Source organism: Botrytis byssoidea (assembly GCF_014898295.1).
Source record: "Botrytis byssoidea strain MUCL 94 chromosome Unknown BBYS_012, whole genome shotgun sequence".
NCBI classification, from domain to species: domain Eukaryota; kingdom Fungi; phylum Ascomycota; class Leotiomycetes; order Helotiales; family Sclerotiniaceae; genus Botrytis; species Botrytis byssoidea.
The window spans coordinates 990,017-1,001,285 of NW_024065853.1; the positions used below are offsets into that span (position 1 = coordinate 990,017).

The 11,269-nt window shown below is 41.6% G+C and overlaps 3 protein-coding genes across 3 annotated transcripts; 1 reads left to right on the forward strand and 2 right to left on the reverse strand.

Annotated features, from left to right (window-relative positions):
* Positions 1-334: 334 nt before the first annotated feature.
* On the reverse strand, positions 335-1,445 carry EAE97_006713 (uncharacterized protein; the record flags this gene model as incomplete). The annotated part of the gene is made up of 2 exons (XM_038877226.1): positions 335-1,105; positions 1,269-1,445. 2 exons carry the CDS (start codon positions 1,443-1,445, stop codon positions 335-337), a joined length of 948 nt encoding a protein of 315 aa, XP_038732158.1.
* A 794-nt stretch (positions 1,446-2,239) lies between these two features.
* On the reverse strand, positions 2,240-5,579 carry EAE97_006714 (uncharacterized protein). Its single transcript, XM_038877227.1, has 3 exons — positions 4,500-5,579; positions 2,933-4,441; positions 2,240-2,805 (listed from the first exon to the last, which is right to left on the reverse strand). Exons 1-3 carry the CDS (start codon positions 5,392-5,394, stop codon positions 2,696-2,698), a joined length of 2,514 nt encoding a protein of 837 aa, XP_038732159.1. The 5' UTR covers positions 5,395-5,579; the 3' UTR covers positions 2,240-2,695.
* Positions 5,580-5,854: 275 nt separating this feature from the next.
* On the forward strand, positions 5,855-7,169 carry EAE97_006715 (uncharacterized protein; the record flags this gene model as incomplete). Its single annotated transcript, XM_038877228.1, has 3 exons — positions 5,855-6,453; positions 6,516-7,081; positions 7,132-7,169. The coding sequence occupies 3 exons, from the start codon at positions 5,855-5,857 to the stop codon at positions 7,167-7,169; spliced, it is 1,203 nt and encodes a 400-aa protein (XP_038732160.1).
* Between the last annotated feature and the right edge of the window lie 4,100 nt (positions 7,170-11,269).

Below are 11,269 nucleotides of genomic sequence, written 5' to 3' on the forward strand. Positions count from 1 at the left end.
CTTTGATGTTCCAAACTCCACGCATTGTTTCTCGGCTCGGATAGGGGGGGGGCTGCCGAGATCTGAGTGTCTTGTACATCACGTGATTGGGCGCTGAAAAATGGAGAGCAGCGCAGCGCTGCGCTGGCAGCTGGATGACGATCTCAAACCTCTATATGATATCGTCACATTCTGAGCGCAAGTCATGATACAAGCTTCGTCAATTCTTCTTACAATCAATGCGAGAATGAAAAATTTTCAGACAATCAATTAAAAAATAGAATTCGTATCATGATAAATTTATATATCTAACAAAATAAAAAAATCGAGAAGATCTAATAAAAGTTTCAGAAATCTATTGGGTATAGGGTAGTTTGTAGAAGGGATCGGTTGGGTCCCATCCAAACTTCTCACACATCTCTACCCTGTCCCGTTCATCAGCTACAGGGTCATTCCTTTCCACTCGCATCCGTTTTTCTACCTTGAACGTGTGATCAATAAGATAACCTGATTCTTTTTGAAGCCTTCGAAACTCCACTGGATGCTTCAACGACCATTCTATTTCTCTGACATACTTTTCTTCATGTTCGAGAATCAATATCTTGAGTATCTCTAAATCCGTAAGTTTTTTCTGTCCGTCTGTAGCTTCGAACCGAGCATAATCATCGCTCATGTGTAACTCATCCCTTTCCAAAGAAAAGTTCAAAGCTCTGGATTTAAAACGAACGATGCGGGAGAAATCGACAGATTTCTGAATGATATCATTGTATCTTTTGTCCCACGCACCATTCTCTTCATCTAGTTTTTTCCGGTTTACAGCTTGCTCTTCATCTAATCTCCTCAACTGTTCTTCAAACTGTTCTTTCAACTCCGCTTCTCTTAGTTTTCTTTCCTTGGATGCCTTGTCTTCCTCAGCTCTGATATCGGCATTTATGCCGTAGCGTAGGAAATAAATCCATCGACTTTCATTTTCCGAGAAGACGTGGAGAATCGTGCCCCAGATAATACCCAAAAGTAATACTACTGGCACAGTTAACAAAGTCATACACCAAGGATTCGATGCATGGTCTGTTTTTGTGGTTGTTGATGTGGTTATATTTGATAAGTTGTTTGTGAGAGAGGCAAACTGCGGGGTCGGAGTGTTAGTATTGCCTACTAAGCATAGATTTCGCGAGACAAGTAACAAAACGAGGATCCAATACTCTATTAGGAAGCAAAAGTAAAATGAGCATGGGATACAAAAGCAGAGGGCAATTGCACCATAGCATTAGTCAATCATCTGTACTCACAGGTGAAAATGTGGATGTTGTGCCGTTGATGGAAATGGTTCGTGTAGTATCAGCGATATCTGCAGTGAGACTATGGCTGATGATGGTGCTTAACGTAGTTAATGAAACGATGTCATATAGGGTCTTAGTCACAGTGATTGTTGCCATCGCAGAAGAGGGGGTAATGAGGAGCGCCATTGTATGTTGTTTTTCAATGGAAGTTGTGTGTTGGAATCTTTGTGATTACTGGGGAGCAAACATATATATATATATAATATAGTAAGGAGGTTGAGTTTAGCTTTTGGCCAAGAATTTCGTCCTAGGAATGACCGAACCAAAAGAATCTTGGCTTGTCTTGATTCATAAGGTGAGTGTATTAGGCAGATGACCAAGGCCATGAAGTTTGGTAATCGATCCAACATAATGCCTTTATCTACTCACTTGAATGATGATGCATGTCATAGTTCGATGCTTTAAATCATCTAAACCACCGTAGTGCTTTAGGAAGAAAACAAGTGGATCAGGATTAATTACAATTGATTTTGATTGGAGCCCTCGTTATAGATTCCTTGCTCTCCACGTTAAATGACAGGAAGTGATCTACAAAAAACTACTTTTCTAGAAGCGCTAATTCCTCTGGTTGAAAGATATGTGATAGTTGGGGTTAGATCGCAGAGAACATGGAGATATTCTGAGGCTAAGACTCTTAGTACTTGACTAACCAAAACAATTTAGAACTTTAAAACTTGTGAACACATATACATTAGGAGAAAAAACCAAATCATGCCCAGCTGCTAAGAATTGGAACAGAATTCAGTTAAATCCATACAATCTACCAAGTTAGAGTGCGCATTGCACACGTTGTTGTGAGGGCCTGGGAGTGGGAGTGGGAGTGGGAGTGGAAGTAGATACCAAAGGGGAGACATGTTGTGACCTTCAACTCCCCCTTCAAAGCCCTATGATTAAACCAATTGATATAACTGTCTTAATGGATTTAATTCTACCAACTGATAATTGTTCCAGTTCACACCATTCAATCACTTTCATTCTCTCGTGCTACCGTACAAATCCTCCTATACAACCATATAATTTGAGAATTAGCCCTGTTTAGGAGACCCCCATTACGCCATACTGCAACTTTTCCGTAAACACCTTGGCACAACGATTTTCTCGCAGGCTCTATAACATGCCTCCAAAACACAGCTTCCGCCCATTAGTTCCACAGCTCCAGCTTATATTGTCATGTTCATAAACAAATGCAATTAATTCTCTCCATATTCCTGGAATTATGCCGCGAAGTTTCAAAAATGTGGTCAAATCCTCTATATGCGTACGTCATTCATATCGTCGTAGAATTACACCAATCGCTCGCGCTGTGCATTCAATTTTTATATATATCTACTTTCTACAACCGTCACCAACTTGGTCGAGTAGCTGACAGATATTGCTTAATAGTATTCAGGCAATGCGCTGAAGCTCGGGACTGTTGATGAACATCTAAAGTCCGGATCGTATGCTAGCTTTGGCAGGATGCCGGCTGCTAATCCTCTTTGGTAGCCTATTTAACCAATCTGTTAGCAGTCATCCAGTGATTTTCTTCGTGCCTTGGTCCTTGATCGCTCCTTTCATTCCATTCTCCGTATGGGGAATAGGAGTCCTGCAGACGCGAGGAGTAGGGAACTTACTCCACTGTGTGCCACCACCCTCACTAGTCTCCGTAGCCCACGTCCAATAAAACCAGCCCCAGCCTAATTCGAAACTATACATCTGCGCTTCGGCAAACATTTTCAAAAAGCTCTTGTATGTATCACTGTAGGTACTTGGATCTGCATTCGCATTGGTACAACTACATGTGCTATCCTGTGTTGGACAATCTGGCGTCGTTTGTTGTGTCGATGAGTCTCCGGTATCATATGTTCCTTCCCATCTATTTCCTTGATTGACATTCGTGAGAAAGGTCGCACAATCCGTATCGGCTTGAGACCATTCAGCAACCATCGTGGGCCCAAATCCTGTACTTGTGTTCATAGATATCTCCGTTTGTTGAGTCCAACCACTACAAGCATAATTTACTTTCTCTGTATGGTTGTAAAGAATCTGTCCGCTATTGAAAATGACGTATTGATGAACATCTAAGATTAGATTATCATAACTTGTCAAGTCGCCCTGCCAATTCTCGAGTCCACGGAACCCGTCTCCAATAACGACATATGCGGAGATACCATTCTTCACGACGATGTCAGTGACGGTAGATGTCCAGTTTAAGACATCATTGACGTCAAGAGATGTCATTCTAGGTTCATTAGCGAGGCCATAGAAACTAATAATGTTCTTATAGCGGTCTTGAGCGAAGAACTTAGAGAGCCGATCGTGAATCTCGATACTGCGTTGAGCATTTAGGTCGCCATTAGTTCCGTTTAACCAACCAATAGCTCCTTGACGGCCGGAGTGATTCCAACCATTTTGAGATCCAGGAAGTGCATGAAGATCCAGGTTGATGCGAAGACCATATTTGCGAGCCCATTCTATACCACGAAGGAGATAACGCCATGAGGTGCGGAAAACATAGGGGTCATCATCGTAGGTTATCACAGCCCAGTACGAGTAAGGGATACGAACGTGGTCCAGTCCAGCAGCGGCAATGTCGGCAAATGTTTGCTCGGAAACGAAGGTTGCATAGTGTTTCTCAAGGGTAGATGCAGCCGCAGTTGCACCCAATTTAGTAGTCAGTGTCCACTCATCAATGATTCCATCAGCTGATGAGTAAGAGTTGAAAAGGGACGGTGTGATGAAAGGTTCGATAGAAAGCCAGCCACCTAAATTGACACCTCTAGCTGGTCTTGAAGTATAAGCTCCCCACGCGGCAGACAACTTTGGTGCCTTGGAATTTGGTGCTACATCATCGCTGTATGAGGTATTCAAACCCATAACCGGAAGATCTCCAACAGTCTCATTCGTGTATGTGACATTGAAATCCAATGTATCGTACCATGTAAATGGGTCCAAATATGTTCCTTGGGCTGCAACCGGGATATCACTTTCTGACATCCCATCAAGATTTGAATTTGAAGGAGTTCCACTTTCTGTTGCAGGGGCTGTAGATGAGGAAGAACTTGATGTATGCTTTTTGCTGGCGCTTACTGCAACTGCTATTATAATTATCAAAATTACTATGCCAATGCCAATTCCCATCCCTAAATACATTATCAGCTCTCAAAATTGACTCCTTCGACCTTGAGTTTGAAAACTCACAGATACGTTTCCGCCTTTTTCTAAAATCTTCGTCGCTTTCGATGTACTTGTCAGGATAGCTTGATTCAGTAGGCGCATATCCACCTCTCAACCCTTTCAGATGTCTCAGATCATTTTTCAGTTCTGCGCCACTAAACATTCTTCGTTGCTTCAACTCCCCTTCACCTTCTTCCAAAAGTGCTCCACTAACAACTCTCCGTTTCTTTCCTTTTGGCTCTTTCCGAGGTTTCTCATAGATAGTCTCGTCATCTGTATATGTGTTTGGTATTTTCAAACTCCGTTCCTCTTTACGCGGCGCATTTGGCTTCGGCTTTAGTTTTGGTTTTGGTTCGGAAATGCCGTTTTGCTTTCTCAGCTTTTGAAGTCGTGCAGCTGTTTCTGCCGCTGTTTCGTCTCTAAATTTCGCATCTTTGCCAGGGTATCCAGATTCATCATCGTTATATCCCTTTTCTTGTCTCCTTCTGTCCTTTCTTGGCGAACCAGATTCATCATCGGTATATTCGTTTCGTCTCCTTCTTTCTCTACTTGGTGATCCAGGAATCTCATCATAATCGCGTTCTCTCCTTCTATTTTTAATCGGCGAACTAGAATCCTCAGTCGCATAACCGCGCTCTTTTCGTCTTCTATCTTTACTGGGCGAACCTCGTTCCCTCGATCGTCCATGATCTTCCTTCACTGGTGGTCGCGATCTTGATTTCCTCCTCTCCTCCCTCCTCTTCTCTCGCTCAAGGGAATCATTTAATCTTGCTATGGAATCAATTGATAAAGTTTGCGATCCAGTTGGTTCAGAAGCCGCCTCTGATTCTGCGACAATAGCCTTCGTTCGTCGTTCTGCTCGTCGTTTTTCGTGTAACGTACTCTTTCTATGTGGTCGTTCAGTCGCGTCCCCAGCCATTCTCTCCTCCTCCAGTTCTCGCAGATGATAAGTAAAACAGATTTCCCAGAATAACTAAATTATAGAATTGACATGGTTTATATGTACAATGAATCGTGCTCGTGCTGATCATGCATCAGAAAAATCTGTATGCTCAACATACGTATGCGCATCGAATTTCCAGGATTATTATCTTGTTTCCACAGCAACATCCTCATCCGCATAAATTTGGGGGCTGGTCTATAATAGCTTGGCGCTTAGATCCCGTCGCCAAACACGTGCTACGAGATCTATCGGTTTATCGGTTTATCAATCAAACGCTTAGATGTGGTTACAAACGGCTACCCCAGATTTCTCCGCGTTTTGTAACTGTACATCAACAATGTACTTTCATCACTATCATGGAATTTTTTTAAAACAATACAATCATTTCATCCAACGTCGTAGAACGTCGTACTTGTGATCATAACTCCTATCCATCATGCGAATAACTTCAAGATTATCGACTTCCTTGGTCAAACCGCTGAAACCCTTAGGTGTTGTCCACAATTCGAGATTCCCAAGATCATACTCCACACATCCTCCGCAAGCAAAACTAAATAAGGCAGTTGATTATGGATCAACTGCTATCTTAAGCCATACTTCATCTAGTGCGTTGCAGAATCCAGAGCTTTCACCGGAAATACGAAATGGTGCCACGAAACGAATGAACCTATTCCAATCAATCAATGATGCATTATCACTCGCATTATCCAAAGATGAAACAACTATGGTTTTTGGTGAAGACGTAGGATTTGGAGGGGTATTTCGTTGCAGCACTGGACTTGCAGAGCAATATGGATCAGAAAGAGTTTTCAATACGCCATTGTGCGAACAAGGAATAATAGGATTCGCGATTGGAGCGGCGGCGGAAGGTATGAAGGCTGTCGCAGAAATCCAGTTCGCTGATTATGTATATCCGGCTTTTGATCAATTGGTCAATGAGGCAGCAAAATGGAGATATAGAGATGGAGAATATGGGAGAGGATTGGGTGGACTCACTGTTAGAATGCCCTGTGGTGCAGTGGGACATGGCGCTTTGTTCGTTTTTACTTCCATGATCTATTTTGACGCAACGCAGACTAATGAAGAGATTCCAACAGATATCATTCTCAATCTCCCGAATCCCTATTCACGCATATTCCCGGTCTTCGAGTCATAATGCCACGATCGCCAATCCAAGCGAAAGGTCTTCTTCTTTCCGCCATACAAAGTCCAGATCCGTGTATCTTTATGGAACCTAAGGCACTGTACCGAGCAGCTGTCGAGCAGGTCCCAGTAGATGCGTACACACTGCCTCTCTCGGTGGCAGAAGTGGTCAAGCCCGGAAAGGATCTGACTTTGATATCTTACGGTCATCCTATGTATACATGCTCCGCTGCACTACAAGCTGCAGAAAAGGATTTCGGTATAAATATCGAATTGATCGATCTGCGAACGGTTTATCCATGGGATAAAGAGACGGTATTAAAAAGTGTAAGGAAGACAGGAAGATGTGTAGTAGTGCATGAAAGTATGATAAATGCCGGCATTGGTGCGGAAGTTGCTGCAAGCATACAAGGGGATAAGGAGACATTTTTGAGAATGGAGGCACCTGTGGCTAGAGTCGCCGGTTGGGGCATCCATATGCCATTGATGTTTGAGAAGTTTAACGTACCAGATGTTGCTAGTAAGTTCGATGAACTCGCTGGGATTTGATTCAATCGCTGACAATTATAGGGATTTATGACGCTATAAAGAAATCTATACAGTACTAGATGGATCTCAACACACAGGGGGTGTAGACTACGAGCATGATAATGATTTCAATGAGGGTTTACCAGGAGTTAGAGAGAGCAGCAATTCAGCTTGCATATACAGATTTACAAACAGTCACTAGAGGAATTCCTACAGTTTTGTAGGTAGGTATCTATCAATTAACCTATGGCCACACTTGCAAAAGTCTTAATTTTCTTGACTCAGAGTTCTATATACCGATTATATTTATATAATGAGAGATTTTCACTATACATATTTGCTATGTTATTCTTTTAATAAATATCATATTAATATAATATAATATATATAGGGGGTAGCCCTTAAACCGTTAATCCTCATTATACTCAAGTTAAATTATTAAATTATATTGTTTTTATTATTTATATTATTCTTATTATCTATAACCATCATTCTTATTATTTAGATTGTTCTTATTATTTGTATCGTTCTTATTATTTATATCGCTCTTATTATTTATATTGTTCTTACTATTTACATCGTTCTTATTATTTGTATTATTTTTAATCTTTTTATTATTCTTATTCTTATATTAAAAATTGATGCTGATAGGTAGTCAAAGAAAAGATTCATGAAAACACACTTTTCGATTGCTCGGTCGTCAATGTGGTGGTGGAATGAGTTACTTGTGAGTAAGCATTTATGTAATCACACTCGCTAATTCAAACGTCAAATTCAACGACATGCGTTCCAAAGAAATCTGCGTTGAACATGAAATGGTGCGCAGAAAGGTAATTCTGGTAGATCTGTTGACGAAATGCTTAGCCTATTGATATGATGACAACAATGTCTCATGGATTGGCTTCAAGCAAAACCCGCCCATGGCTTTCCTTCTCGGGGAAGATCTTCGGCCCATTGCACAATCAGATTTAGAACTTTCATGGGGTGTACCAGACGGAATGGATACGCTACCAGTGACTCTTATTCTGTAGGTTATAGCTAGATATATCTCACTCCTATTTTTAAATTCAATGTGTAGTAGCGAGGCCGTCTTACAGCGCAAATTTGTGTCCGATAAGGGATGTACGCCGTTGCAAGTGCAATACCAATGCCAGTTGAATCACGTAATCTTTTCTTGAACTACAGCTATGAAGAGTTGTCGAAACCCATTTTCGAAGGATTTTTGCAATTGAAAGACTCAACCTTCTTGTCTTGGTACTTTTCCTTACTGGATGTGGCATAATATCTCAGTGATAGATCTACTGAGCAGCTCCCAAACACATTGATGCTGGCGAAAATGACGTCTCGAGTTATTGGAGCAAACTATATACTGGGTAATTAATTATGATTGCCCACAGTTGCTTGTTTGTTCTTCATTGATCTTCATTGAAAATCATTTTGATTCGTGGCCATTCCCCAGAGCGAAAACTGTCACAAGCTTTGCGCTAATCCTTCAAGTTGTCGCTTTGTATGTTTATACTATGTCGTCCTGTGTTAACTTCTGCGCTTTTATCTCGTCCTCAATATTTCAGACGAACACCTTGTGCCTGGCCACTTGAAAGCCAATTGCAAAGGCCAGGATCAGCTTGCGCCTCTACGAAACCAGCCCTTCCGACATTGGGCAAGGGTCAGAAATTCAGATATGCAACATTACATCCTCAAAGTTATTCACTATTGCTGTCAGCCTTACCGACGTGGCCCGCGCGTGGCTCGCGCGTGGCTCGCGCGTGGAAATCCAGCACAAATCTTTTGTTGCATATCTGAAAGTTTGAACCTTTTGTTGGCTCCATTTGGAATGGTTGGCTCTCGTTGAGCGCAAAGGAAAAAAAGTGACCTGAGCTTTGCGCTCGTCAAGCTATTGGGTATATACAACTCTTGAGCAGTTTTGTTGCATATCTGAAAGTTGGATCGTTTTTTAGCTCCGTTTGAAATGGTTGGCTCTCGCGAGCGCAGAAGAAAAAGAGCCAGAATCAGGAGATCCAAGCTTTGAGCTCGTCAAATTATTGGATACATACAGGATTTTGAGAAGTTTCGTTGCATATCTGAATGTTTGACCTTTTTTTTAGCGTCTCTGGAAATGGTTGGCTCTCGTAGAATCTGAAGGAAAGGGAGAGAGAAAAAGTGACCCGAGCTTTGCGCTCTTTCATCTATTGGGTACAATCGAAACACAGGTTGTTTTTGTTGCATATCTGAATGTTTGATTTTTTTTTAGCCTCTCTAAAATGGTTGGCTCTCGTTGAGCGCAAGAGAGAGGAAGGTGACCCGAGCTTTGCGCTCGTCAGTCTATTGGACAAGTCCATTCTCCAAAATATTCGAGATCTTATCATATCTCAAGTACCGTTGTGGAGTTCCCCAACTCCCGACCCATGAATTCACTTTTATGTAACTGACTACCAGAAACGGTTTTATAACCAAGTGGCGTATAAGCTTTGTCTTTTTCAACCATTGGCGCGCATCTACTCGCTCATCGGAAGGATCCTTTTGGCGTAGATATCTAACATTGTGGCCTGGTAGTTCAGATGTGCAATAGACGGCTGCTTCCCTCAGATTATTGTATTCACTATCAGGACCACGTGGGAAGTTCAACTCTAAGCGGTTTGTTGCATATCTGAAGGACATCGAATTTGACGTAAGCAATCTCACGGAGCCAATAGAATCGCGAGCGCAAGACTTGAGGTATATTGTCAAGTTTCTCCATGTGGGGTTTTATTAAAGCATGCTATGACCAAATTGTTTTGTTGCATATTTGAAAAGGTTCAAGTACAATTTTAGCCAGTATATTATCGAGCCCAAACCGATGGCCAATCTGTTATTGAAGTTTTGTTGCACATCTGAAGATTGGAAAAGTCTTCTTTATCAGCCCTGCATGCCCAATCCCGCCTCCTGCCCGGCAGTAACACATAACCATGTATAGGCGGACCCTGGATAGCCAGTCTAGTGCCCATGGCCAAGCCTAGACCACAAGTTAAAAAGTTTTGTTGCATATCTGACGTTTCGTCTTCTTTCTTAGTTCCTTTTGAAATGGTTGGCTCTCGTTGAACGCAAATCTCAGAACCACCAGTGGTTGCATACGTTGATGGGATACTTTCCAATTTTCGATATTTTCAGTAAGTTCGTTCTTCAATTGTTCGATATCAGAATTTGTGTTTTGATTGTTTCATCTCTGATGAACAGTTATAAAATTCCTGGAATAATTGACTCAATGTATTAAAGGATATTCACAAGTTTGTCTTTGCAGTGTCCCGTCAGTCCGCACACCCACTGGTCGGTCCAGAGTCCTGAATTTCTTGAAATATAAAATCAACATTTGGAGAGATCTTTCTCTCTTGTAACAACTTGTAGGTGACTTGACTCCCGTAGAATAGTTACCCTAATACTACACGTGATATTCGGGTATTGCTGGCGCACAAATTACCTTCGCGAGAATTGAAGCTTTCAAAAATAAATCTTCAACTTTACAACCCACTTCAATCAACAACTTTTCGATTTCAATCATCAACCAACAACGCGCCAACGCTGGATTGGGCTTCATATTTACGCTATATTTCTACTGGAACGGACTTTACATGGTCGAATTTCTACAGACTTTGTGTAAATTATTTTGCTTGAGATAGGATGCGTGCGCCTTCGAACTGGAATTCAGAGGAAATATCACATGGACTTCGTGAAGGAAGGCATCGACAAATCGAATACTGGATCAACAGCTCTGTGTGCTTACATAGATTCTACTTGTACGATTATTCATAAACTTTAAATCTATATATTAGTTTACGGCTTGAGATGGATAGGTCGAAAATGCGACTTTTTGAAGCCGCTCACATTTTATTTCACAGTCTTAGATGGAACAACGCCTTGGAAGATCAGACACGGTTCAGCGAGTATTATTTCACTTTCACAACAAAATATTTGAAATCAACATCCGGGACAGCCGGACCGACCAAGAAATTGTTCAAAATTGATTTGATCAATTAAAGCGCGGGATCAGAAGCATCGATAATGGTAATAAAACTAAGAATTGAGCATGTTTTCTCCCATCAATCCATGCCTTGTGTCATTGAATAGTCTAGGGTCAGGTGGACCAGGGATATGACAACGAGGAAGAGGGAAAGGGACTTGGGTTACAACAACGAGGGAAACGAGA

Coding starts and splice junctions, on each gene's coding strand:
- EAE97_006714 (XM_038877227.1), bottom strand. CDS start 5,394: ATGGCTGGGGACGCGACTGAACGACCACATAGAAAGAGTACGTTACAC. Junction 4,442..4,499: donor AAAAAGGCGGAAACGTATCT/GTGAGTTTTCAA, acceptor TAATGTATTTAG/GGATGGGAATTGGCATTGGC. Junction 2,806..2,932: donor GGGTGGTGGCACACAGTGGA/GTAAGTTCCCTA, acceptor TTGGTTAAATAG/GCTACCAAAGAGGATTAGCA.